This window comes from Orcinus orca, chromosome 6, assembly GCF_937001465.1.
Source record: "Orcinus orca chromosome 6, mOrcOrc1.1, whole genome shotgun sequence".
Taxonomy (NCBI): domain Eukaryota; kingdom Metazoa; phylum Chordata; class Mammalia; order Artiodactyla; family Delphinidae; genus Orcinus; species Orcinus orca.
Genome location: NC_064564.1, coordinates 72,330,612 through 72,357,941, shown reverse-complemented (window position 1 = coordinate 72,357,941; position 27,330 = coordinate 72,330,612). Strand labels below are relative to the sequence as shown.

At 37.8% G+C, this 27,330-nt stretch overlaps 1 protein-coding gene across 11 annotated transcripts in view; it reads left to right on the top strand.

The window, feature by feature from the left end:
* The window catches only part of TRPM3 (transient receptor potential cation channel subfamily M member 3), a 536,370-nt gene that overhangs the window by 266,167 nt on the left and 242,873 nt on the right, over positions 1 to 27,330 (top strand). For all 11 annotated transcript variants that reach the window (XM_049710919.1, XM_012535433.3, XM_004276399.3 and 8 more), the window contains 4 exons: positions 884 to 963; positions 2,365 to 2,569; positions 19,593 to 19,806; positions 22,932 to 23,056. In XM_049710919.1, coding sequence (XP_049566876.1) covers positions 884 to 963; positions 2,365 to 2,569; positions 19,593 to 19,806; positions 22,932 to 23,056 — 624 coding nt within the window. The remainder of the gene's footprint in view (positions 1 to 883; positions 964 to 2,364; positions 2,570 to 19,592; positions 19,807 to 22,931; positions 23,057 to 27,330) is intronic.

The window sequence follows — 27,330 nt, the reverse complement described above, 5'->3', positions numbered from 1 at the left end:
CGCTTAGAGAAGGAATCTTCTGAGTAGCTTACTGGATTTCGTAGGAGGCTCCTTTACTGTTTCAAATCCTGCTAAAAAAAGGGGTTAAGGGATGAAGGATGGACACTGCTTTGGAACAAAGATGGTACAGTTTGTTGAAACTTCCTTTATCCTTCTGGGAGCCCAATCTCAGTGGCCAGGCTTCTGGGTGGACAGTCCCAACAGTGTTCATTCTAAGAAGCCATGTTTGCTATGCTGAAAGGCATGTCAGTTGCCAAAAAATGTGGTATCTTCCTTCCAAAGGCATTACCTGTGAAATTTTGGACTGTGATGAAGACATTTATCTTCCTATGTTTCCATTTCCTTTCTTCCCCTCCATATTCAAGCATTGCTAATTTGGATTTTAGTAAAAACATGGTGATGGATTAGGGCTCGAATTATGTAATTTCCTCACCGTTTTTCTCTCTTTCTATAAGGAAAATATAATGGAAGTGTTAGCCATGAAAACCATGTGCTTCTTTAGATATATTTCTTCCTACCACTGAATACTTGTTAACTAAAGGGTTATAAACATCCTGCTCTGTGGCTTTCATTTTCTCCGTAAATAGCATTATTTTTCTGTTCTTCAAAAGTCACTATGAACTTGTATATAGTTTCATTACTAACATTTTTTATTATGGTCATTTCCTTTAACTCTCATATTATAATGTTAAATAACCTAACCAGCAGATTCTGGTAATAATTGATTTTGTTATATGCAGTGTTTATGTGTGAAGTAACCACAATTTCAATTCAGTTTATGATACACTAGTCTCTTAAGTGATTATGAAATTTTGCTTTCTAGTCAAAAATGCTTAAAGGTTGTGTTCACCTTTCTTCTTCTTTTTTTGTTGTTTTTTTTCAGGCTCAGAAGTCCTGGATAGAAAGAGCGTTTTATAAAAGAGAATGTGTTCACATCATACCCAGCACCAAAGACCCCCATAGGTAATCTTGCTGTCTCTATAATGTAGCAAGAACTTGAAGTAGCAATTATGGGAACAAAAATATGATAGCAGTCACTATCCATTGCAAGAGAACAGATGTTAAAAGATCATTTTTTAATTGTTGCTGGACATCTTTGAAGCAATCTCATATATACACACCATGTAATATGCCATGCCTGCAGTTAATTGTCTGAGAGCCTGTACAAAATAAAAGCTACACCATAGGGAAGGGAATTCATCACTGTCTATAGGAATGGGATATATATATATATATATATATATATATATATAAATAAAATATATGAATGGGATATATAGATATACGCATATACATATATATATATATTTAGTGTGGTTACTGGTTTTCCCTTTCCAGCATTTCATCAAAATGCTTACTTTTTACCAAAATGTTCTGCTACAGTGAAAAAGAGACTTTTAAAGGAAATACTCCTAGCAGATTACTAATTAGACTGCAGACCTTCAGATTTCTATCCAATCACTGGATAGATTTCTATCCAATATTCTACTTACCTTCCTGAAGATCAACAGTATATAAGGTGGAAAGCATTTGGGATAAAGTAACATATGAATGTCTGGAAATGCCCTTATGAAAAGGCAGTAAAATGGAGTAGTTTAAAATATAGACTCTGGAATCTATAGACCAGCTGTATAACCTTGAACAAATTACCTAACCTTCAAAACTATAATATTTTACTCATAAAATGAATGTCACATTGTTAGTATTTAATAAATGATAGCTCTGTATCAGTATTATTGCTAATAGTCATAACAGTGCTAGTAGTAAAGTATGAAGGACATTTTCATGATATGAGGGGTGAATTTTGTTTTCAAATACCTTGTGAATAATTTTTTCATTGTTTCTTCAACAACACTTCAGCTGCAGATCTTCATTCTCAGAATTGGATATATGACAGAGAGTGTCAATTGGGAAAAGACAAGTTAGGTTGTGACTCACATATGATTGAGAGTCCTTATTTAAATGTACCTGTTAAAATTCTTCCCTCAAAGCTGTTCAGTGTCCTTCGTGCAAGATTTGATAGATGGGAGGAGTGAGAAGTAGAAAAATCTACATGGCATTCGTTCTTTTCGTTCCAATCCTGAACAATGTGGCAGGTGTGAAAGGTGGTAGGTGCAGAAGGATGGGAGGCATGTTACAGCCTATACAGCTAGAGGAAAATGTGGAGGGGCCAGAAAAGAAAAGAAATGTATGTCAAGTAAATCCCGAGTTCACCATTTGCCAGGTATGGCCACATTATGGTTTCCACCTGAAAACTGACTCGCTGGCTTGCTACGGTTTGTAGGTTTCTCCAGCAGGTTGCCTTCAGTGTGTATTACAGTTGTCACTAATACAAGGGGTTCACTTTGACCTCTTATGTTATAGGTGTTGCTGCGGGCGTTTAATAGGCCAGCATGTCGGCCTCACTCCCAGTATCTCAGTTCTTCAGAATGAGAAAAATGAAAGTCGCCTCTCCCGAAATGACATCCAGTCTGAGAAGTGGTCCATCAGCAAGCACACTCAACTCAGCCCCACAGATGCTTTTGGGACCATTGAGTTCCAAGGAGGCGGCCATTCCAACAAAGCCATGGTAATCAGAAACCATTCAGTCACTTCTCAAATTCTATCTCAGGTCCTGCAAAGGAATGGTGAAGAGCTGGAGATTTAGTCTTTGGGCCGAATCCCAGCTTTGCCAGTCCCTGGCTGGGTGACCTGCTCTAACTGCATTGCTCCTGTGCCTCTCTGCTCTTCCTCTGTCAAATGGGGCAAACCTTCCTCTCAGGATTTTTGAAATGATTAGTATGAGATCAGACACAGTGACTCTTGTTTTTAATAATAATAACAAGTAGCTATCTACAGTTATCCACTGTTCATTATTTTATTTTCTGGGTCTCATCCATTGAGACATGTTTTTCTAACTCCTTTGGTAAAAAATATCTTAACTTTAGGTCTCTGTTTCATTCTGTTCGTAACTAGCATTTCTCTCAATTCAAGGTAGAAATTATCATCCCAGACTATTTCCTTCCCTGTTCTAACAGAGATCTTGTCATCCAAATTGAGTGCTTTTTCTTCAAGCAGCTGCGTTCAATAATGTTCTCAATAGAACAGCTCCATATGAAAAGCATTTTTTTTTTTTTTTGGAAAGGAGACATTAGGAAGTATACAAATTTTACTTCTAAGAGTTGTTGCTTCTAAATTTTTTTTTTTTTTTTTTTGCGGTACGCAGGCCTCTCACTGCTGTGGCCTCTCCCACTGCGGAGCACAGGCTCCGGACGTGCAGGCTCAGCGGCCATGGCTCACGGGCCCAGCCGCTCCGTGGCATGTGGGATCTTCCCGGACCGGGGCACAAACCTGTGTCCCCTGCATTGGCAGGTGGACTCTCAACCACTGTGCCACCAGGGAAGCCCTGTTGCTTCTAAATTTTAGCTTTCATCATGGACCTCTCTCTACTTGGCTGACAGATATTGCCAGGAGAAAAGTCTACCATGTGTTTTTGGAAATTCTAGAAATGCTGTATTCCAACAAGCTTGCTTCTAACTTTTGAGAGAGAGAGAGTTAGTTGAGGGTGGAGCAGTTGGAGATGACTGTTCTCAGGCATGCCATGGAGCTTTCTGAGTTTGGAGAGGAAATTTTTCTTAGAGAAGCATACTGCAAAATGCAGGGGAAGTCACTTCACACCAGTTACAGTCTAAAAATGTGCAATAAAGCCACCTCTCTTGTCTCTTTCCTCTTCTCTCCCCTTTCCCCCATCCCCCCCTTCCCACTGCAGTATTTTCTTCACCAAGAATAGCTGACCAAGCTATTCTCACAGTTCTTCCCTAAGAAAATTAATTCTGAGCAATATACTGAAAAGGAGGATGCTATGTGCAACCCCCAGAAAGGCCTGGGGAAAACAAAGAAAGGGTTAGGTAGTCTTGACCTGGACAGAACCAAGGGAAATGAAGATTTGGTAACTTCCTCATCCACTTAAGAGTTGGATATGCCCACACAAGATCCTTAAGGGTTCCCAATTCAATACAGTCCCCATTCACAGTATGAGATTGAACCATATGCAGTGTGGATCCTCTGGAACCGTGCATTAATTAAAAGTCACGAAAGTTCTCCCTATAAGAAAAGTGCTGCAGATGAAGAAGTGGTTTAGTGGTCAATAATCATTATAGAGTAGTATACCCAGTGACTTCATAGGGTGCTTAAATGATGCCTGTAAGCATGGTGCCACAAGCCCATTTTAGCCATTATTTCCTTCATTAATATGCAGTGTCTGTCAAATATAGAGCATAAATTTGGTCTTAAGTAGAGCATTCCTCCAAAGTCATCACCTAGGGAGATTCTAATTACCGTGATGCACGAGTGCACAGAACAAGTTTTGGGGACTGCTTTCAGACAATTTATAGATCATGAGAGAAAAGCACTCTGTATTTTCTTCAAATGATGTTTTTGATCAGAAGTTAATCCCGAGTACCTAAAATTCAAAAAACTTAGGGCTTTGTCACAAACGGCTTCTGCTAGTTTTTAAAAATCAGGTCTGTTCTCAGAAGATAAAGTTTTCCACCACTAAAAATTCTGAAAGAATGAAGTACTAGTTTGGAAGTGAAGAATGTGGGTTTTGGATGCAGACAGTCTAAGATTATCCCAGAACCATCATATATTTGCTGTGTGACATGAGAAACATCAATTAAATTCTCTGGGCCTCAGTAATTTATTGTTATCTAGGAATAATAATACTACCATTATAAATGTTAAATAGATAGCATATGTAAGTCATCTGACACAGTGCCAGGACACATAATAGATGTAAAATTAATTTTAACTGCTATTTGTACTACTATCATCATTATTGTTTGCTTCAGGCTTTGAAAATTTTTAAAAATATTTTGATTAATACTCTGAAGGACATACATTTGGGTGCATATCTTGGTATATTATTTTAGAAAGTCAAGTCATAATTTTTCAGTTAACCCTTTGAAATAATTCAAGAGGGGCTTCCCTGGTGGCGCAGTGGTTGAGAATCTAACTGCCAATGCAGGGGACACGGGTTCGAGCCCTGGTCTGGGAAGATCCCACATGCCACGGAGCAACTAGGCCCGTGAGCCACAACTACTGAGCCTGCGCGTCTGGAGCCTGTGCTCCACAACAAGAGAGGCCGCGATAGTGAGAGGCCCACGCAGCACGATGAAGAGTGGCCCCCGCTTGCCGCAACTAGAGAAAGACCTTGCACAGAAACAAAGACCCAACACAGCCAAAAATAAATAAATAAATAATAAAAATAAAGGAATTCCTTAAAAAAATTTTAAAAATAATAATAATTCAAGAAGTTCTGATTTCTTCACCTAGTTCTTAAGCCCCGAATCTGAAGCCACATTGCTTTGTTTATAGTCTGGCCTGTCACTTACTGGTTTAAAATCTGGCCCAGTTTATTTAACTTCCCAGTGCCTTAGTTTACTCATCTGCAAAATGAGGATAGTAATTCCTGCTTTATAGGGCTGTAGCAAGGATTAAGTGAGTCAATATATATTAAGTGCTTAGAAGAGTACCTGGTGTTAAAGCTAAATTAATGTTTGCTATGTTATCACTTCCACTAAGTGTTCACTTACTATAGTTACAGGAGAGGCTTTGCAATCAATTAAAATAAAATGCATAATCTTGAAGTCATATAGAACTGTGTCTAAACACTCACTCTCTCCGCCAGTTAAAAAGTCTTGGTTAGGGCTTCCCTAGTGGCGCAGTGGTTGAGAGTCCGCCTGCCAATGCAGGGGACACGGGTTCGTGCCCTGGTCCAGGAAGATCCCACATGCCACGGAGCAGCTGGGCCCGTGAGCCATGGCTGCTGAGCCTGCGTGTCCGGAGCCTGTGCTCCGCAACGGGAGAGGCCACAACAGTGAGAGGCCCGTGTACCGCAAAAAAAAAGTCTTGGCTAAACCAATTAACTTAGCTGAGCCTCAAGATTTCTTATTTATAAAGTGGGCATGTTTTCCTTATGAGATGGTTACAAGGATTAGAGAGAATATAAAATCACTGGTATACAGCTAGTGCTCAATATATTTATGAAAATCATAGTAATGGCACAGTGAAGCAGCTTTGTTTACTTCCTAGGAATCCAAAGATATGTTAACATATTTCCACAGGAGTACCAGGCTGCATACACTGGTGTTAGTGACAGTCACTAATTGGAGGCTACCACTGTGGACACCAGTTCATCAGTGACTGGAGACATGTGGCTTGTAAACCACCACATTATACTCTTTGACTTCTGCATTGAGTCAACCTCCTGTATCCACTTATTCTAGCAAAATGGAAAATGAGCTGTTACCTGGTATCCTCTCTACTTTACTCACTGTAGACTTCAAAAATTAGACAGCTACTGTAGGTGTGGCATTTGTGCCTTTTATGATGGACAAAGCCAAGATTCCTTCTCATTATACAATTTTCTTCTACCTGAAATTTTTCCCCTCCTAAAAATTTCTAGTGAATTTGAAATTTTTAAGAACCCTGGAGATTGAATCTCCAAATAAATTTACTAGAACATGTGTCCTTCAAAGTATCAATCAAGATACTTTTGCAACTGTTTTCAGGGTCTGTAGCAAATAATAATGACAGTCGCAATAATAATGGCAACTAAAACTTATTAAACATCTACTATGTGCCCAGCACTGTGCCAAGTACTTATCTGTGTTTGTATATTTCATGTTTATGACACTAGCATTATTATTCCTGCATGACAGAATAACATACTAAGGTACAGAAAAGTTAAGTAATTTTCTCTATGTCACACAGCTACTATATGATATGTGTATATTATGGTATCTAACAGTAGAGGAAAAACTTGAAGAGACAGCTAGATCTTTCACTCTGTTCCAGAAGAGTGAACACATTAGGACATTGAACCTTGACAGCCCTCCCCAGGCCCCACATAGCTCTGTCCAGCCCAGAGCTGTCTGTTGGCAGTCAGGTTAGGCAAGGTCAACTACATGATTTGTGGAGCCCAGTATAAAATGAAAATGTAGGCCCTCAGCAGGGGTAGGGAAATCCATGCCCCTTTCCCATGACTGCAGCCCCAACCTGTCAATGGATTGCCATCTCCACACTGGGGGTGCTCAGTGTCCAGTGGGGGAGGCTCCCCACAAAGTTGCCCACAACACCCACTGCGGCACTGCCAGGCCAAGGCAAGGACATCCTTACCCTGCCCTCCAGTGCTACAGGCCACATGCCCGACCCTGCCCCTGCCCTTGCCCTTGCCTGCACCCAGGTCCCAGCCAGAGATGGAGGGTAATGATGGAACACGGCCCTGTCAGCTGCCCCAGGCAGGGCTGGGGAGGGGAGGCTAGGCTGGCAGGGATACTAAAGGCAGGAACGGGTATGAATGAAATCCCATTCTGGCGAGGCAGCAGGAGGTAGGACGTGCGACTGTGAATGACGTGTGAGCCGAGGCTCCAGGCCCTCTGCACATGCCCCACTGTCCCATCAGCCTTCACTTACAAAACACGGATTCAAGGGTAAATTTGTCAGGAATTTCAAGGCAGCAAGTGCAGAACATTAAACCCTGAACACTGCCCTTCTGAGCAGTGTGACTGGGCTGGTGGCATGACCATGAAGCTGGCACTGAGGCTAGGTCTTGCCTGCCCTAGGTGGTCTCAGAGCAGTCACTTCAAGGGGAAGCCTTTGTTTCTGAGTCTTAACCTGCCAAATGAGGACCACTTTTTCTTTTTTATTACAACCCAATATTTAACAAGTGGGAGTCCCCACTGTTCATCTAGGCACAATGAGCATTTTGTCCGCTTTGGATACTTGGCCTTGAATTATTCTGATTCTCCTGTCTAGACAAAGGGGTGGAGTTATCCATAGGACAGATGACTTGTTTTATCAGGCAGGACAGTCATTTTGTGCCAACCTGTGCCTTCTTTACCTCTTGTTCTCTCTAGCAAACCGACATGCAGTTCATCAAAGGGAAAAATCAGCAACTACTGTCTGTTAAAGAGTGCCAGTCTTTAGATGGGGAAGCCATGGTTAAATATTCACCAAGACTGAAGTGAAACAGGTCAACTAACTTAATATGTCTTTGGTCCCCTTCTCCTGACAAGAATATTTGAAAGTTGAAATGATTTTTAACAAAGTGGTCAAAAAATTCTAGAGGGCAGATTAACTTTGACCTTCATTAATTTTTTAAAAAATAAGATATAACATTAACTTTTCCCCTCAAGACAGCCCGAAATAAAGCACTTAGGTCTTCAAAATGCTGATGTGATCTGGACACAATTTGAGGCAGAATCTGCCATAGTTTGGTAGAAGATACAGTTGGAGAAAAGGGACTCATTATTAAAATGTGGTGGGCTATGTGAGAACCATATCTCACATATATATCTCTGTTACCACATAGACAGTACAGCATGATGTCACAGGACTTTGATCACCAATGACCCTTGAGGGATCAATGCAGTGGTTCTCTACTTGGAGGCTCACAGTAACCTGTGGGGCTACTGCCAATGCCCATGCCCAGGAGTCATTCCCAGAGAGTCTTCTTCATTGGTCTGATATAGAACCTGGACATCCAAAGTGTTTTATTTATTTATTTTATTTATTTATTTTTGACTGCATTGGGTCTTTGTTGTTGTGTGCAGGTTTTCTCTAGTTGCGGTGAACAGGGGCTACTGTTCTTTGCGGTGCGCGGGCTTCTCATTGCGGTGGCTTCTCTTGTTGCAGAGCACAGGCTCTAGATGCACAGACTTCAGTAGTTGTGGCCTGCGGCCTCAGTAGTTTTCGCTCACAGGCTCTAGAGCACAGGCTCAGTAGTTGTGGTGCACAGGCTTAGTTGCTCCGTGGCATGTGGGATCTTCCCAGACCAGGGCTAGAACCCGTGTCCCCTGCATTGGCAGGCAGATGCTTAAGCACTGCACCACCAGGGAAGTCCCCAAAGTGTTTTAAAAGTTAGCCCGGTTAATCTACTGTTCAGCCAGGCTTAAAAAATACTGAATAATCCCAATCTCTCTACCTATTTTATAGATGAGGCAACTCGAGCCCAGAGAGGTTAAATTATTTTCTGAGAGTCACCCAATTATTTGACAAAGATAGTTCTCAAACTCAGGATCCTTAGCACTCTCCATCAGTTCTGTTTCTTCTCTGTCATGTATTCCTGGTGCAGCTTATAACAGATGTTTAGAAAGGAAGCTAATTACTATTATGTTTCTAACTCTTTATAAGGGTTTTGAAAACTTTCTAATAGAATTATAAAATCACTAGTATTTGATGAGGTTAATTACACTCAAAAGCTGTGAGCGGGAAGAGCTCTCTGTAAAATTATATCCTAGGTTAATGGAGCAATTTTCTGAGCCCTTCCCAGGACTCTGTGGTATTCTGTCCTCAGTTCTCAGACTTGACAAACCCCAGTGAGATAGCAGTGAAACCAGCGTCTCTCACACTTTACGGAGAAAGAAGTTGTGACACAGAACAGAGACATTCAGAGCTGACAGTAAGTGAAGGATTCTCTTTCCTCTCTCTTCTCTATACCAAGCCACATCTTACCAAAAAATTCATGCCCCCCAAATCCATTCCTGGGCTGTTAAACAACCTGGCAGTTCATGGAGATGCCTTATAAAAACCAGAACATGAGGACCAAGGAAGAAGGTACTAAGACACTAAAGCTCTGGTTTAGGCATTTTCTTACTAGACTGGGTTCCAGGTAACTTTTAAAACTGACTGAGAGAGCAATACCAAAATGGCCCAACAGCAGACATTGTTGGGTCCTTTCTCAAAGACTCTTCTTTATCTGGGGCTGAGTCTATTAAATTATTTAGAAAAGTAAGCAGTGCTGGACTTAATTAGACAGACTCTTATTTGCTTACTAATCATCTCTTCCAGTTAATGCTGAGCTGACTTATAGACCAGGTAAGTATAACCTAATTAAGGACTTGTATTTAAACTTCTCAAGTCACCCACATAATTCTCTTTGGGTTTTCCCTTGCTGTTTACTCAGCTTATTAGATCAGGTTGAGCCCCTTATTACAGTTTTTGTATAATTTAGAGAATTATCCCTGTGCTTCATTTTCACACTTAGAGCTGTAACTGTTGAGTCAGCCGGGATGTAAGCCTTCTTCTCTGAGCGTTACCAGAGAGTGTGTGAGAGGGAGTAGGTAAAACTGAGGAGATACTCAGGCAGGTGGGGAGGCTGTCAGCTGCATGACGTCTACAACCTTATACTCTTAAAATGCTTTAGGATTAAATCTGATTTTTTAAAAATTATCTTTCTTTGCATTATACAGATTTGATCTGGGAATCACTGACTGACATGCACAAAATACATTAAATAAATCCCAGTTCACAAAACAAAATAGCTCATCACTGGACTATAGCTAACTAAGAAGCTTTATATAGCATGGTATGGTTTTTGAGGGGTTTTGTAATTGCTCTGTTGCTTTCCAGTTGCCACCTTGAAATCTCTAGACCATTAGACTGGCAGTACCTTTGGAAAGCCTTTCTGAAGCTGGGAATAAAACTAGAATGTATCAATATCACTTCAACTTCTGATCTCAGTCACAGACCTATAGGGAAGGAAGAACCGACATTCCTCAAGAAACTCATCTTGTTCTAGAAAATTTTATACAAAAGCAATTCTGGCAGAAAATTCATAGAGTACCCCTGCGACTAGGTCATATGCTCAGTGAAGTTTTATATTATTTCTAAACCTTTAGCTTTGGCTTATCAGCATCCATCACCTGGAAGCACCTGTTATCTAACATTGAAGAACCACAAAAACAATATAGAATAAATTACAATGGCATTTTCAGTCCCAAAGTTTGTGGGTCATCAAACTAGGAATCCAATAACAGTGACACCTTACATTTGCATTCCACATATTTTCTTTCTAGGGAACTTTTGCATACATTAAACCACCATAAGCATTAAACATTTGGTGCAAAACCAACGGCTCCATGGACTTGGAAAGCTGATATCAGCAAAATGGTCTCAGCAGTCTGATGCAACATATTCTCCTTGGCCACAACTTTAATTTAAAATACTCATTTAAAATGGGGCTACAGAGAATTAGAAAATGAAATGATGCTTGTCACAGATCTTAACAGAAAGGAAAATGGGACAAATTCCCACTACAGGCTCAGAAGAAAGGCATTGAAAATACTGTTAAAGTAAATTTAGCTATAGTAGTTCCATTACTCAGAAAAAGTACTACTGAAATATACCAATTGGTTATTTCCCCAAATTAAAGATGGCTTCACAGTGAGAGTTAGAAAGATTTGTCATTTACCATTTCCTAGAGTGCAACCAGATTTATTGTTCTGTAAATATCTTCCCTTTTCATTTAAAAAGCTGGGCAAAATGATGTGAGTAAAAATTTAGGGCTGAAAAGGTGACAGAGTAATTATCAGAGACAAATTGCTCCACAGCAAGTCAAGATCAGAATACCAAAGGAAGATTATTATTATTTTAAATTAAACAACCCCAGCCTATTCTAAGCAGTGATGGCTGCTTCTCCACTTTCCAGCCTTCACCCGCCCTGGGTGTTGTAAAGGGAAGGATACTGTCTGGTTTGTGACACCTCTCTACCAGTTTAATGCAGTGAGGCCATAGTAAGGTTGAGTTCTACTTTGACAAGTGAATAGTAACATTTCTAATGATGAGGCAGGTTAGAGTGGCTTTAGAAAAAACTGCAGTGAAATCACCTCCTAAACAAAAATAAATTTAGCAACTGGAAGAAGCAAAGACTCAAGAGTTTTAGCTACCAAAGCCCTCTGCCATTCGAACAAAAGAAAAGCTCTAGTTTGCTCTTATAGTCTCACTTGCAAAATTTCATTTGTAAGTTTGCGGCTTGGAATTCAAAGTACGTGTTTTTGTGAAAATCATGCTTGTATGCATTGGCCTCCAAAGCACCTAAGAATAGATCAAATAGTACTATTTCAAGTAGAGCTAACTTCTGTTTTATACAGTACATTCTTTAGATGCTCTTCTGAATCTCATTAGCTCATCACACAGGCTTTCTGCTGCCAGGCAGGGGCACTAATGGTCGCAGTGCAGGCATGGGTAACTCATTTGAGCTCAATTTATTTCTAGAAATTAAAAGTAAGGAGCTAAGGGCATGAGGGAGAAGGATAGGATAGGTAGCCAGACAGAGGTAACATTTTCCCTCTGGACAGGTACTTTTTATAACTTGCACCAGTCACTCCTCTGATAGCTCAGAGTTGAGAAACAAAGGGCTGCTTCGAAGGGGACATTAAAGAGCTAATGGCAAGTTATCTGGATCCTGTTGTATGCAGAAGTCATTTATAATGTGAGTGCTTGTAACTCTTATCCAATTTACATATACTGATTTTTCTAACGTTCCAGGCATTTCCCAGAATTTAATCTTTAGTGTTTTGTGTGGTGGTCAGGATCACCCTTATTTTACAAGAGAGGGTCTCAAACTGATCAAATGACTTACAGTGCCAGTACTGTAACTGTTGCTAGAGTGTGATGCCACACGTGATTGGGAAACCTGCAAATAGGAGCACACATCACCACATCAGAGTACTGCCCAGGTAACAAAATTTAATATACACATTAGGAAGATTTCTTGTTATTTGTAAGGTGATCCCTTGGCAATTAATGAGCTCACAAGTGGACAGTCAAAATTGCTTCTCTTGACAACCAGAATAGCTCCTAATTTCAAATCACATTGACCTTTGAGCAGGAATTGATTAATTGCTCTGGGTACAACCATTTATGACCTTGAAGCTGCTGATTCAGCACCTGAGTTAACTGTTATATTACAAGCACTGGGAGAATTACTGAATAACCTGATTCTTATGGGTATAAGAATATAATTTAAAAATTGAAATCTCCAGGTAATCATAAAGTGTCATTTTATCCCTTAGTTTTAATTATCCTCTTATCCCTAAACTGTTTCCTTGAGCTGCTAAACAATAACATACAAAAAGTAACAAATTGATTCATTTAAATGCTTCCTTTTTTTAAAAAATCTTTTATTCTCCAAGGGAAGGAAAAAATAAATCTAAAATAATGGCCGACATTAAAGGAACAGGGACACCCAGTATTTATGTTATTTATCAGTTTCTGGATATCAGGGGTGGGCTGTCATTAATCGTGTGTTCCTTTGTATAAGAATTAGTCCTGGTGAAAAAAAATTAGGTAGTTGAAATTGAGTAGCTTATCAGTGGCTGCACTTTCCTACTTCTCATGGCCTGAGTAATTTTCCATTATTTCCTCCATTCTTCTGTTTGATTTTTGTGTAAAATATTGAGTGTTCTTTCTTCCCTCTGGCCCAGTGATAAACGCTAGACACACCACTTAGAATCTTTGGTCTGGGGAAGAGTTGTAATCCTTGCTACTCCTGTGGTCCCTGGGGAGCTAGTTAGAAATGCAAAACCTCAAGTCCCACCTCATACCTACTGAATCAGAACCTGCATTTTTGAGGTCCCCTGGGTGAGTTTTGCATGTTAAAGTTTGAGAAGCACAGCTCAACCTAGAGTTTTCAGTGTAACAGTAGCTTTAATAATGGGTTAGGTGAGTGGTTAATTACTAGATAACTAATTCTGACTCCCAGTCACTCACCTTCCCTGGGTCTCAGTGTCATCTGTAAAGCAGAAGAACTGAAATAGAGTATTTCTAGTTCCCATGATTGCTAAGATATTTCTAAACTCCCTTTTATTTCTAAGATTGTAACTACATCATAGCCAGTACTGAAAGGCTTATCCAAAATCGTAGGTCAGACCAAACATGATCCCTCCACTCAAAGATCTTGCAAATAGGAAAATAAAACTGACACAAACAAGAAACAACAGGAAAAAAATGTATATTAGACTGGGTTTGACTGAGAGTTATATTGAGTCAACATGAGCTTGCATTCCAAGGAGCAGTCAATAAGAGCCTTTGAAAGACAAGAATGATTTATGTAGATGAAAGGGGAGGGACTGGGTTTTCTAGGACTTGGGGAATAACATTAGCCAAATACAGAGAGAAGCGGGGGAACGCCTCTTAAATGAGTAGGGTAAGGCCAAATTGTGGGGACCATGACAGGCAGAATGGGAGTTTATGTATGATGTAACTATTTGAATTGAGAAATAATATGATCAAAAAGGAATTGGGGAAAGAAATCTGCCTGTTGGTGTCTCATTGAGAACACAGGGTTAGAGGAACCAGTAGGACTGTTGCCACAACCCAAAATGACATCCTAGTAAAGAGCATTCTTATTTATTCTTAAAATAACAACTGAAGCAATAGAAGGAAAGGCCTGGATGAGAGCACCATTTGAGAAATGGATCGTTAGGACTCGCAGACTGCTTGGTTGTAAGTGAAGGAAAAGGAGAAGTGAGAGAGGAGGCATTTATGTTTTTGAGGTCAAGAGCAAGGACCTGGAGTCAGACAGACCTGGGGTGTGAATCCTGTCATCACCACTTAACAGCTGTTGAACTTACTGTTCTTTCCTGTCCCCCGTAAATGTGGATGCCACCAACCTCGTAATTGGGAGGAGTCCATGAAATGATGCATGTAAAGCACACAGTATGTATGTACCTGGAACACAAGGGATTTGATTGTAGGTTTGGGGTTTTTTCTCAGTAGTTAAGAAATTGAGAGTAGAGAGAAATATGGATAGAGAGCCTATGAGCAACATGACCTTACACAGGCCAGACACTGAATACCTCTGTTTGTTCGTCTGTAAGACAGAGAACCAGGGACAAGGTGATCTAAGGTCATTCATTCATTCCCCCACTGGAGCACTTATTAACTGAGTAACAAGTGTTTCGTGATCACCAGCAAGCTTTTCTTCGTTTCCTAGCTAGGAAAAAGATGAAGCTAGTTCAAAAGGAATTTTAACATATTCACTAGATTCGTTGGTCACTTTCCAGTGAACTGCTTACATGATCAGTAAATTGGGTTCCTTATTGGTAAGTTGTAACTTTAGAAGCCCCAAAGAGAATTATTTACCAAGTGAGACTTATTCCTAAAAATGCATTAGAATTATTATTACTAATTACCATAAATAATTGAACTCCATAATATGTTATTTTTTTAATATTATTTATTTATTTATTTTATTTTATTTTGGCTGTGCCAGGTCTTAGTTGCGACGTGTGCAATATCTTCATTGCTAGCACGTGGGATCTTTAGTTGTGGCATACGGGCTTCTTAGTTGTGGCATGTGAACTCTTAGTTGCAGCATGCATGTGGGATCTAGTTCCCTGACCAGGGATCAAACCCAGGCCCCCTGCATTGGGAGCGTGGAGTCTTACCCACTAGATCACAGGGAAGTCCCCATAATATGTTATTTAGCTAGGTTACACATACTAAAATTATTACACAGTCTCTGTAGTGATTTAGTATGATTGCCATATCTCTTCACATTGAGTTCATTAGTAATGTATGTGTGTCTGTTCCCAGACACTACCTGTGGCTCAGAATCTCACATTATTTACCTGGCTAAATGAAACGTGCAGGTAGGATTGCTCAGTGAGGCATCTTGAAGTTCCAAAAGCCATAATCACACTACTTTTCTTGTTTTTCAAAACATTTTACTGTTCTCATGTAAGCCTTCTCTAATCATTGGGACTACAGCTTTACAGTTCTTCAGAAATTTTAGGAACCACTATCTAGGCTTGCAAGGGGATTTTAGAAGGATTTTTTAATTTTAGAAGGATTTTTATACTTTAGATGTTTTTCTATATTTAGAAGTGTAATTTATATCTCACCTTAGAAGAATATGGATTCTTATTTAGTTGGGGTTTTTTGAAGGAATAAGAAAGTGATACTGAAATAAAGTTACTGAATAATTTGAGAAGCAGTTTCTTAGCATCTTCCACAATGAACATTCTTGGTTTGTATAGTTTGGAAGCCTTGTGAGTCTCAGTTCTAGTTTATTTTACTAAATATCCCTTTCTAGAATTATTCAAAATGGTATAAATTTAATCTAGTAAAGCTACCAAATTTTAACTACTTAAGTAGCATAAGTTCAGTGTAGGGGCACAGAAAACATTTTATTCTTTTATTTTATAGCGTTCATTATATAGATAGCTTTCTTATAAACAGTAACTCAATGAGATAATAAATATAACAATAGATGATTTTAAAAGCTTTTATTTAAGAAACCCTTGTGTTTGCTTCTACCACTGCAGTACCCTTTCTCCAGCCCCAAGGCTGGACAATAAATTGTCATCTCCTGCATAACCTTTTTTATTTATACATCCGAAAGCATATGTTTGTATGATTACATGCAAGTCTATTCTTTTTGTGGTTATGCAACTTCAACATTAATACTTCACAAATTCCAAAAAAAGCACATGTTGTTGTTGAAGATTTCTGCTGATATCTGAAAGTTCTTGCCCTCTACATGAGAGTTTGTGTACAAAATATGCGGTTTCCCACATTGTAAACTCTAGTTAAATTTTATTGATATAAGTAATATAATTCTTTTTTTTAACATCTTTATTGGAGTATAATTGCTTTACAGTGGTGTGTTAGTTTCTGCTGTATAACAGAGTGAATCAGCTGTATGTATACAGATATCCCCATATCCCCTCCCTCTTGCACCTCCCTCCCACCCTCCCTATCCCACCCCTCTAGGTGGTCACAAAGCACCGAGCTGATCTCCCTGTGCTATGCAACTGCTTCCCACTAGCTATTATATCACTTATTTTATACACTACCAAATGTAAAATAAGTGATATAATTCTTTTGATATAATGTACTTAGCTAAAATTGCCAACCTTTATACTCTTTCCATTCTGGAATTGATTTTTGCTGAGTAGATTAAATCAATATAGAACCAGCTTGTTAGATTCTAACACTTCTTTGGATTTCTAGTATATGTATATGAGAAACTTTAGCTCTTCTGTATTTCTTGATTATGCAGCTTAATTTATCAAGCTACTTTGATATTTTGTATGTTTGTACCTCACATTTCTGCTAAATATATTTAAAATATAGTTTAACAAAAGAATTGACATATAATTTTTAAGGTTTTTGCAACAGTGGGGTCTCCCCGATCCAAAAAATATTACAATAAATTGTCATCTCCTGCATAACCTTTTTTATTTATACATCCAAAAGCATATGTTTGTATGATTACATGCAAGTCTATTCTTTTTGTGGTTATGCAACTTCAACATTAATACTTCACAAATTCCAAAATTAAAACTTTTCTCTCCCACATAATATATAGACTTTAGAATGCTTTGACTCTAATTACTACTCCCTAATTTATATGCTATATTATCCAGTGCTTTAGTTCTATCCCTTTCCACCATATATTAGACACTATTATCATTTTATATTTTACAACCAGTGCTTTTTAAGATTTACCCTGTATGTGCTAATATCTTTGTTTACCATTCTTTCTTGTATCTCAGATCATCCATCTGGGATCATGTAACTTCTGCCTGCTACATATATCTTAAAATTTCCTTCAGCGAAGTCTGCTAGAAGTAAATTCTCAGTTTTGGTAGTCTAAAAATGTCTATAATATGCTCTCATTTTGGAAAGATATTTTTGCTGAATTCTACACTGACAGATAATTTCTCTTTGTAAATTGAAGACACTGTTCTGGCATCCATTGTTGCTGTTGAAAGTAAGCCATCAGTCTAATGACTGTTTCTTTGTAGGTAATCTGTCTTTTATTCTAGCTCCTTTTGAAGGCTTTTCCCCCTACCCTTTGGTGTTCTCTATGAGGTATCTGTGCGTGGGGTTTCTTTTTATTTATCTTGCTTGGGATTCATTGAGCTTCTTGAATCTGAGAATTAGTATTTTTAGTAATTCTGAGAAATTCCCAACCAATATCTCTTCAAGTATTGCCTCTTCCACATTATCTCTTTTATTTCTATCTAGAATTCTGATTACGTCTTCTAAAATTCTCAAATTTTCTTCTATGTTTTCAATTCCTCTATTTTTCTAGGCTGCATCTGGCTTATTTCTCTGGATCTATAGTTAACATGTCTGATCTGTAGTTTCATTTATCCCCTGTATTTTTCATTTAAATTGTTATATTTTAATTTCTAGAAGTTCTCTTTTTTACTCTTTTTCAAATGTGTGTGATCATTTTTTATAATCACTTGTTCTTTATTCATATGTTCAATTTTCTCATTTATGTTTTTTAACATATTAAATGTAGCTATTTCATATTCTCTCTCTGAACATTTCAGTATCTTTGAGGATCTTATTCTGCTATCCGTTGTCTTTTGGTTCTCATTCATGTTGCTTTACTTCCTTTTGTAATTTGTGATTTTATTTTTTTACAATGAAATGCTTATTTTCCCATGGGAATTATTTGAGACGTGGATTGATGATGTATTCCTCCACAGAGAATTTGCATTTACTTCTGAGAGTTATCTGGAGCCATTACCCCACCAGAACCGTCTTATATTAAATACTCTGATGTTTCTCAAACCACACTGAGAGTGTGAATGTGGACCAGAACCTGTATGAGGACCCACTTTTGTTTATAAATAACCAGAGGAGAATTTTTTTTTTTCCCATCTGCTGAGAATCAAGGTTGAGGCAGGCAAGTTTCCTTGCTCTATTCTTCTGACCATCAGCCTTATTTATTTTTCTTCCTTACACTTGAGAGTGGAGCCCTTTGAAGTATCCCAGCTTTATGTGGGGTCTCTCCTTAGGCACCTAGGCACCCCCATACTGCATTAAGCTACCAAAGCAGATGCTCATGGTCTTCCAGGATTCAGGAGAAAGCCTCAAGGCCAAAGCTTGCTTTGGTATTTCCTTAACCTCCTGAGATTCCAGCTCCTACTTTGTTTAGCTATCTGAATGTTCTCTCTTTTCATGCCAGCTCAGCAATACATTTCAAAAGGCTTTCAGGTGCATTTGCCCAATATTCCAGTTGTTTCCAGCTAGAAATGGAATATTTATATAATTAAAGACCTAAATGAGTATGTGTGTGTATATATATATATATATAGTTATATAGATGTTTATCATTATATGTATTTATAGCATTTTATTTATATATCCTTATCATAACTTTATTTCCAGTTGCATCTGGTAATACCTTGATATCTGCTATGCACTTCAATTTTTTTCAACTATTCTACAAAAATAATTGGAATGACTTCTGTCACTTTTCTTTGAAAGATAAAACATTTGGTATGCAGTTATTTTTAGATTTAAATAAATATAATCAGCTGTTACCATATTTTAAAATTCTTGTTACATTATGTAGAATTGTAGAATTTTTCAAAACCTCTCAAAATAATAGGGTCACAGAAACAGTCATATCTAGGTCCAGTTGGTATAGAGGGATTATTTATATTGAAAATGTTAGCAACATTTGAACTGTTGCACAAATTTTAAGGTTGGTAAAATATAAATACGATTTCCTTTGAGCAAAGAACCCATCCCAGGGAAAGTTGTGTTTACACTGCATTTTAGAAAGTTAAATAATTTAAAAATTTGTAGTCATTCAGAATTTCAAGAAAATCTTTTAAAATGGTGAATCCCTTTGTCTAGAAGGCTCTTTTGGTAAAGCAATTGATTTGCCCCTTTTAAAAAATCTAGTTTTTATAAGACGTTTTCTTCAAGTAACTATACATATCATTGCAATCAGTAAAGGTAAGCAGCCACAGTCAGCCCTGCCCTGTCTCCCTAATCAATGGTCGTCCTTCTTCTAGTACGTACGAGTATCTTTCGATACAAAACCTGATCTCCTCCTACACCTGATGACCAAGGAATGGCAGTTGGAACTTCCCAAGCTTCTCATCTCAGTTCATGGGGGCCTACAGAACTTTGAACTCCAGCCAAAACTCAAGCAAGTCTTTGGGAAAGGTCTCATCAAAGCAGCCATGACAACTGGAGCATGGATATTCACTGGAGGTGTTAACACAGGTAATTGGAAGTGGGACAGAGAAGGACAACATAAGGCCACGAGAATGTTGTGACTAAGGTCATTTTCTCCTGAGGTTAAATATATTTACATTCCCCCACCTCAGCCCCTACACCTGTGTGTCCACACCTGCTGGTTATTGCTCCTTTCACTGAGTCTCTCTCCTTCCTCTACCTAAATGATAACTGTACTGTCATTTCTCAACCAAGAAGAATTATTTACACTTAAGAAACAGATTGGGACATTTAATACTCGACTCTACAGAATTTATAAACACGACTAATGGAATTTCACAGGATATTTTCAATACCTCAATTTGCCAAATAGGCATCCAGTAATTTTTTAAGGAATAACTTTTGCTCTAAATTGGAGACTCTGTTCTTTAAGTGATTTTAAGTTTGATGCAAATAGCTTTAGAGTTTGCAGAATGCCCTTTCCATCTGGGGTGACAGCAAAGTCTGGAGTAACATGTGTTTATTATTTAAAGTATTTCATTGAATCAACTCTGCACCAACGGAAGACACACCCCACTCTGAACTCCAAGCAGTTTTTTCTACCTGCCAAATGAGTTTCTATATTGTGATCCAGGCAAGCTGTCAAATCAATTCTTACAAACCCACTTAGACTTAAGTGCTTATCTGCAGAACATTATGAATGTGCAGCAGATAATGGAACGGATGCTGTAAATGTTTTGATGTATTTCCCCAGCCTGAGTCAGAAGTGCCAATTGGAAGAGACAGGTAATGCTGCAGTAAATTAATTCAGACTTGTTTCAATACTCAAAGTCTGCGCATGTGGACACCTTTGAAGTTAGTGGGACATGCTGAACATCACCCTGGACCGACTAGTTTTAAATAAAATAAAATGTATCTCAATGTTGTTTATTCATTTGTTTGTAGTTTAGATGATGTCTGAGTGAGACCTGCACTCAGAAGTCTCCTCCATACCTAAAAGTTGTGAACATTCAGCTCACAACAATATAGGTTCATTTACACAGCGAAATCTGCATATTGGCCGTGCCCATCGTTGTCATGTGAAACCCTGACTCAGTCTGTATAGTGACATGATCTTGGAATGACCTGCTCAGCCGGCTCTTTACTGTTTACTTTGTGATGATCAAATATCTACCGAGCAGTTTTATTTCGTGGCTGTTCAGGCTTTAAGCTCCAACTTTCACTCACAGTTTAACAGGCATCATTTGCCTATAATTATTCAGTCTTTTGCTTTCCTGGAATAACCTGCATCTCCTGTGGAGATCAACTCAAAGGTTTCTAAAAGAAATGCTTACCAATCTTCTGTTTGGGGGAACTTGGAACATTGTTTATTGTTTTTCTTCTTTTGTGAAATGCATCCAATATCAAAAGAAGAATTAACAGCGTAAATGTTGTAAACCAAAGAGTTCACCTCTGCCTCTCTCCAGGCATAGTGTTCAATCCAACACTCAAAGTGTGTTCGATTGAACACTCAGCTTGGGTAAAAGGTGAAGGCGGAATTGTGGCAGATGGAGGGAGGGGCTGCCATGAAGTTAATAACCTTCTTGTCCAGGACTGGACCCCAAATGAGTTTTGCATATAAATAGGAAAAAACTTAACACTAATATTCACACCTTTACTCTTGTATTTGGTTTTCTTTATCAGTACTTTCTCTTAGAAGATCCATAGATGAGATAGTAAGTGAAATTGGTATGCTTCCCAATGCTCCCAGCACAGCTCAGCATGGATTAGTGGCTATTTACACTACTCTGTTATTTGATTTTTTTTAAAGGAGGCTCTTTCTGTTTGATCTTGTGAATATTTCAGAATTGAGTTGTTCACACATGTCTGTTGTCTCCTGTGATTAAATTGCCTGGTGTGTTTTGTGTGCTTAGTTAGTTCAGTGGTGCCCAGTTCCTGAGCCCTCGCTCTGTGCTGGCACCTGAAGAGAGTAAGACGCTGATCTCCAACCTTCCCCTAAATGAGTTTACTCTGAGCAGAGACATCCTCACATGTGATTATGAACCAAAGAAGAATATGTTCAGTGACATATTGAACTATTCAAAATATACCAACTGCAACCCTGTTCAAATGGAGAAGAAATCAAATCCAACTCAGCTTTCATATAGGAGATGGAACTAGGTGTGAGTTTTTCCTTGAAGAATGGGTGGAATTTTCCTTAAAGTATAAATGGAAGCATCTTTTCTTAGAGAATGTATTTTATATCTTCTATAAAAATGATCACTTGAGAGAGAAGTTAAAAGATTAGAAATTATATCTTATTTAAATGGTTTATTAAAAGATAAAAGGTAGTTCCCTACCATCTTGTAAACTGAATTTTCTCACTCTTAACTATGGTGAGGAAAGGCGTGGTGATGGGAAGGCCATTATGACAGAAGAGGAAAATAATTAGAATGATGTCTAAAAAGGTGTATTTATGTATTTTTAACATAAATTTTCCACAGAATATGTCAACATTTTCTTTACAAGCAGGGTCTCCACATTATGTGTCCATAAATAAGAAGTTGAAATCAAGATTAATAAAATCTGAACTAAGTAATTACTCTATTTGCTGACCCTAACTCATACACAAACTGTGGTATAGATTTAATATAATATTATTTATGATGCTTTTTATAGGATATTGTCATGGTATTAGTACTTAGTCATAGTAACACATCATTATACTTACAATACAAGAAAAGATTCTCTAAGTTTAAAGTATCGTATTTATTCTTTTTTTTTAAATGAAGTTTTATTATTATTTTGGCCACGCGGCTTGCAGGATCTTAGTTCCCTGACCAGGGATCGAACCCATGGCCCTTGCAGTGGAAGTGCAGAGTCCTAACCACTGGACCACCAGGGAAGTCCCTGTATTTATTCTTTTTATAGATACTGTATACATCTTTTTTTTCATATGAGATAGAATAAGAAATGTATTACTAGAGTTCATATACAAGTCCAGCAAATGTATCTGGCATTAGAGGTTCAAGTTTATGTTCTCTCCTGAACATGTGTAGTTCGTGTAGAAATGTGTCAAAACTTTATATTCAGTGCATTTAATCTTAGGAAAAACAGTTACCACAATTTCCTTTAGATCAATGGAAAGTAATTGCTTTAAAAGGCGAGAGTAATACTTCTCTTTTACCTCTTAGGTGTTATTCGTCATGTTGGAGATGCCTTGAAGGACCATGCATCTAAGTCTCGAGGGAAGATATGTACCATAGGTATCGCCCCTTGGGGAATTGTGGAAAACCAGGAGGACCTGATTGGAAGAGATGTAAGTCCTGGGAGCTCCCTGTATGTGACTTCTCATAGAGGTGATATCAAAAGAGTAAAATAAAATTAGAATTCAAACTATGCATACTGGATTACTCTGTCAGTCCCCACCTCCCAAAATGAAACTGATGTTAGGAATAGTTATGGGAGACTATTTATTTTCCAGAATCTATCTATGTGAACTCCGTGTCAGTTCTTAGGATTAGGAAAGGTCCTAAGTAAGATTTATCAACTACCCTCTTGGTTTGAATCAAGCAATGGTCTTTTATCACCCATCAAATTTTGCAAGTGCTCTTGGCACAGTTATGTTAAGATTAATTAACAGCTTGAATTCATTGACTGATACATAAAATGAGGACTTTCCTCACCCCAGGTCTCCAGCTTCTTTATTTGAGTGCCCTTCACCTAGGACAGGAGGCTACAGAGGGAGATTCTTTCCATTCAAACTTGTGGCTTCCCTGGTTGGCCTTTCTTTTGCTAAATGCTTGGGTGAGGAGTGGCACAGCTGGGATCTTTATTTCCTGCTCTGGAGCTACTCAGAAGCCCTTGACCAAACTCAGCAGGTTGTTAACCTCTCTTTCCTGTTCTGATGTCAGGAGCCACACACTGACCAATCAATCAACAGTTTTGCCAGAGAGAATTTGGTCCTATTTTTTCTGAGTCACTGTCTTATTTCCAGGGTCTCTTTTTCGTTTGTTTAAAACCACAAACAGGTCATTCCCCACCTACCTTCTAGGGTTTTTCTCTCCTACTAACAGCCAGACTTTTTCCCTTATGTAATACTTTCCAAAATTCCACTGGTATGAGTTAGACTATGTACACAGATTGCCATGCATTATTTATTTCTTTTGTCCCCAATAATTTTAGCAATTAATTATTTATCAATGCTTCTCTATATCAGATCAATACAATCCTCCATTCCCAATCAAGGCCTGCCATAGAGTAATAAATGTGCTTCGCAGTTCTCTCTAAGTAACATGAAGTCTGTCAGAGTCAAAAAAAAAAAAAAATTTTTTTTTTAATCAAAGAGGTTGAGAAGTAACTGGTCCTAAACTGCTTCTTCTATTGTGTTGCAGTATAATGAAACCATCTTATTTCAGTGCAACACAGTATGTGCAATTTTTAAAAATGCAATGCAAAATACTTTGAATTTAAAAATCAAAGATCATGAAATGGAAGCAGTAAATAAACACTCTTTGAATCCTTCAGAACTTTATTTAAGTGATAAATAACTTTATTTTAAGTGATAAGAAATGTCCATATCTATGCTTCCAAATTACATGTAGAAACACGAATTTATCCAGAATATGTAGAATAAGGAATGGGATAGTTTTATCAGTGTAATATTCTCTTAACTAAAATGTACTTGCTGTTTTGTATCATACAAAAATTGAATATCTCAAGCAGCAATTCCCAAAGTGTTATGTTGGCAGAACCGACTGGAAAAGTAATACTAATTTTTTCAAAGTATCTGGGACTAGTCTTTGATGGAACGTATTTGGGTTAATATTTGCCTTAGATTCCAAGTTGGCTTTTAAGTATATATCAGCTGCGAACTAGAACAAATACAGTTCTTAAAGAATTAGAATATGCTAAAATGCCCCCTAATACCAAGAGCATCTAATAGTTCATTTTATTAACAAATGAATTAACTATTTAAAATGTCGTGATGATTCAGAAGTCATTTTTAAATGTTCATAGTTTCAGCATCTCTCTTGTAAACCTGAGTTGTTATTATTCAATTTTGTGGGGGGAAAACCATTTTGGAACTTTCTCATGCAGATGAACTATGAATAAATGAAGGCTGATTATTTCTTTATTCAAGATAGAGTAACCATATAATTACCTCAGTTGCCTAATCATTTGCAGAGAATGCTGGCCTACTGCCTTTCTGTGTCATTTTGTTTGTCTTCTATTTCTGTATGATTGTGGAAAGACAATACTTATATTGTATTTACTTGCCTTGCTGGGTTGGGTGAATCACCCCTAATTCATTTTCCTCCAATTCTAGCTTTTTTTCTCTGATTTCACCTCCTCATGTGCTCCTCTTTTTCATTCTTCTTTTCTTTCTCCCTGTATTTCTTACCTGTTCTATGCCAATAGGAACTTACATATGCCTGTGCCAACGGGACTTACTTACATTGTCTGACTTCAAAACTAGACTTGATCCCAGTTCAGGGAGCAGAAAAAGCCACTTATAAGTTCAATAAAATGTGCACATTCATTGTCCCTGCTCACAGGGGTCTAATAAAGGCAAGCCATGGCTCACAAAGATCCAAGTGAACTTGCGGAGAGACCGAGAAGAGGAAGTAAAATTGGCAGGTTGTAGAGAGCACAGGAAAAACAATCGTATTTTCATTTTTTAGTAAATCTTTGACCAAGATCTGTTGAATTTCAACCACTCTGGCATGCTTTTCCCCCAAAATTGGGAAACCACAATACACATAGGACTTCTCAGGCTCTTATATAATAAGAGTTTGTTTTTCAAGTTGTAAATTATTTGGAGCAAAAGTGCTGTTTTTTGTGAGGTTTTTTTAATTTAAATTTTTTTTTTTAATCTGTGTACTGACCTATTTAGGTGATTCACTTTCCAATCGTAATTTTCTCTTTCCTATAGATTCTTTCCTCTTTTCTATTTATTTATTTATTTATTTAGCTGCACCACGTGGCTTGTGGGATCTCAGTTCTCTGTCCAGGGATTGAACCCAGGCCCTCGGCAGTGAAAGCAAAGAGTCCTAACCACTGGGCTGCCAGGGAATTCCCAAAAGTGCTGTTTTTGGTATACAGGATTTATGACATAGTTTGAGGGACATTTAAATATGTGTTTATTATTCTAATGTATAATTTAAATGATAGTTTAAAAGGAATATGATGTTAGGCTGTCATAAAAAGAAGTATTTGAGTGAAATATGTAGTCACTGGTAAAAATCTCCCTAAAATTCATTAAAACAGAAGTGTTGTCTGGTAAGCTTCTTAAGTAGTTACAATAATTTCCATAGCTAGCTTGATTTAATACCTTCTATCCTTTTTCTTCCATTTTATATAAACAAACACACATGTAATAAACATCAAAAAGGAAACCTTATAGGATCAGACATCAGGTAGCAGAGAAAAACAACCAACATACTATTAAAAATCCTGACCACTTCAGAATTCTATCAAAATGCAATCATTTGAAAAAATAGGATTGTTGCATTTTTGGTCAAGTCTATGTCTATGTTCCAGAATAAGATTGAAGTGGCACAAAGTAAATGTCAAGGGAAATCCAGGAAATTTACTTGAAATAAATTAAAAAATAAGGATAAAAGAAAGGCTCTATATCTTATGCCAGATATTTTATTACAGTAGATTTATATCCAAACCAATAGAAAATATAGATCATTTTATTTCTGTGGGGCTGGCTCTCAGATGAGCACTTTTAGAAGCTGAAAATTCAAGTACTACTACAGTTATTTTATTGATAGAAGTAGTAGACATCACAGTTGCTATTCATTTTAGAATTTGAATATACCTTTGGAATGACACCATAAAGGCAAATACTAGCCCTAAAAATAAAGAAGAAAGATTAATTTGTCCTAGGGTGTGCTTCTAGATATTCTGAAAAATGTACTTCCTTTCAAGTCTGATCTCTTAACTAGGCTTTAAAGATATAAGGCATGTATCTTTGGATTCTGAGTTCAACTTAGAGCCACACACATAGTAGGTACTCAGTAAATATTGAGGAGATGGATTGGCCATGATGAAATTCAGGCTTCAGGGAAAATAAACATTATGGAAAAAATATAATGATAAATTATATCTGGTTCACAACTTTACCACAACTTAATCTCTACTCATATTACAGAGCTTGATCATACTATAGTAACTATAGTTGAGGGATTTTTTAACCAAGTATCTGAATATAAAACTATTTTCTTATGTAGCAGCTCAAGTTGGGAGGTGGATGGTGAAGCCTCTACACGTTGGGGATGGAGACAAACAAATGTGGAATGAGAAGAGGCTCTTCTGTAACCCCTTTGAAAGATGCATGATCCTCCCAACTCAGTGATAGAACTAGCCTTGATTCTTTAAATTTAAATACCTTCAACTCTGTTTAACCAAATCTTTCAATTAATAGATAAAAACAACAGACTTTGGTGAAGAATAATGCTATGAATACTGAGATAGTAACAATCTTTTGCCCTGCCATTAGACCTGAAAACGAATATTGTTCAGCTCTTAAGGTTAACTCCACCTCTGTGGTGTCTCCATATTATTCCTACTGCTCTTCTCTTC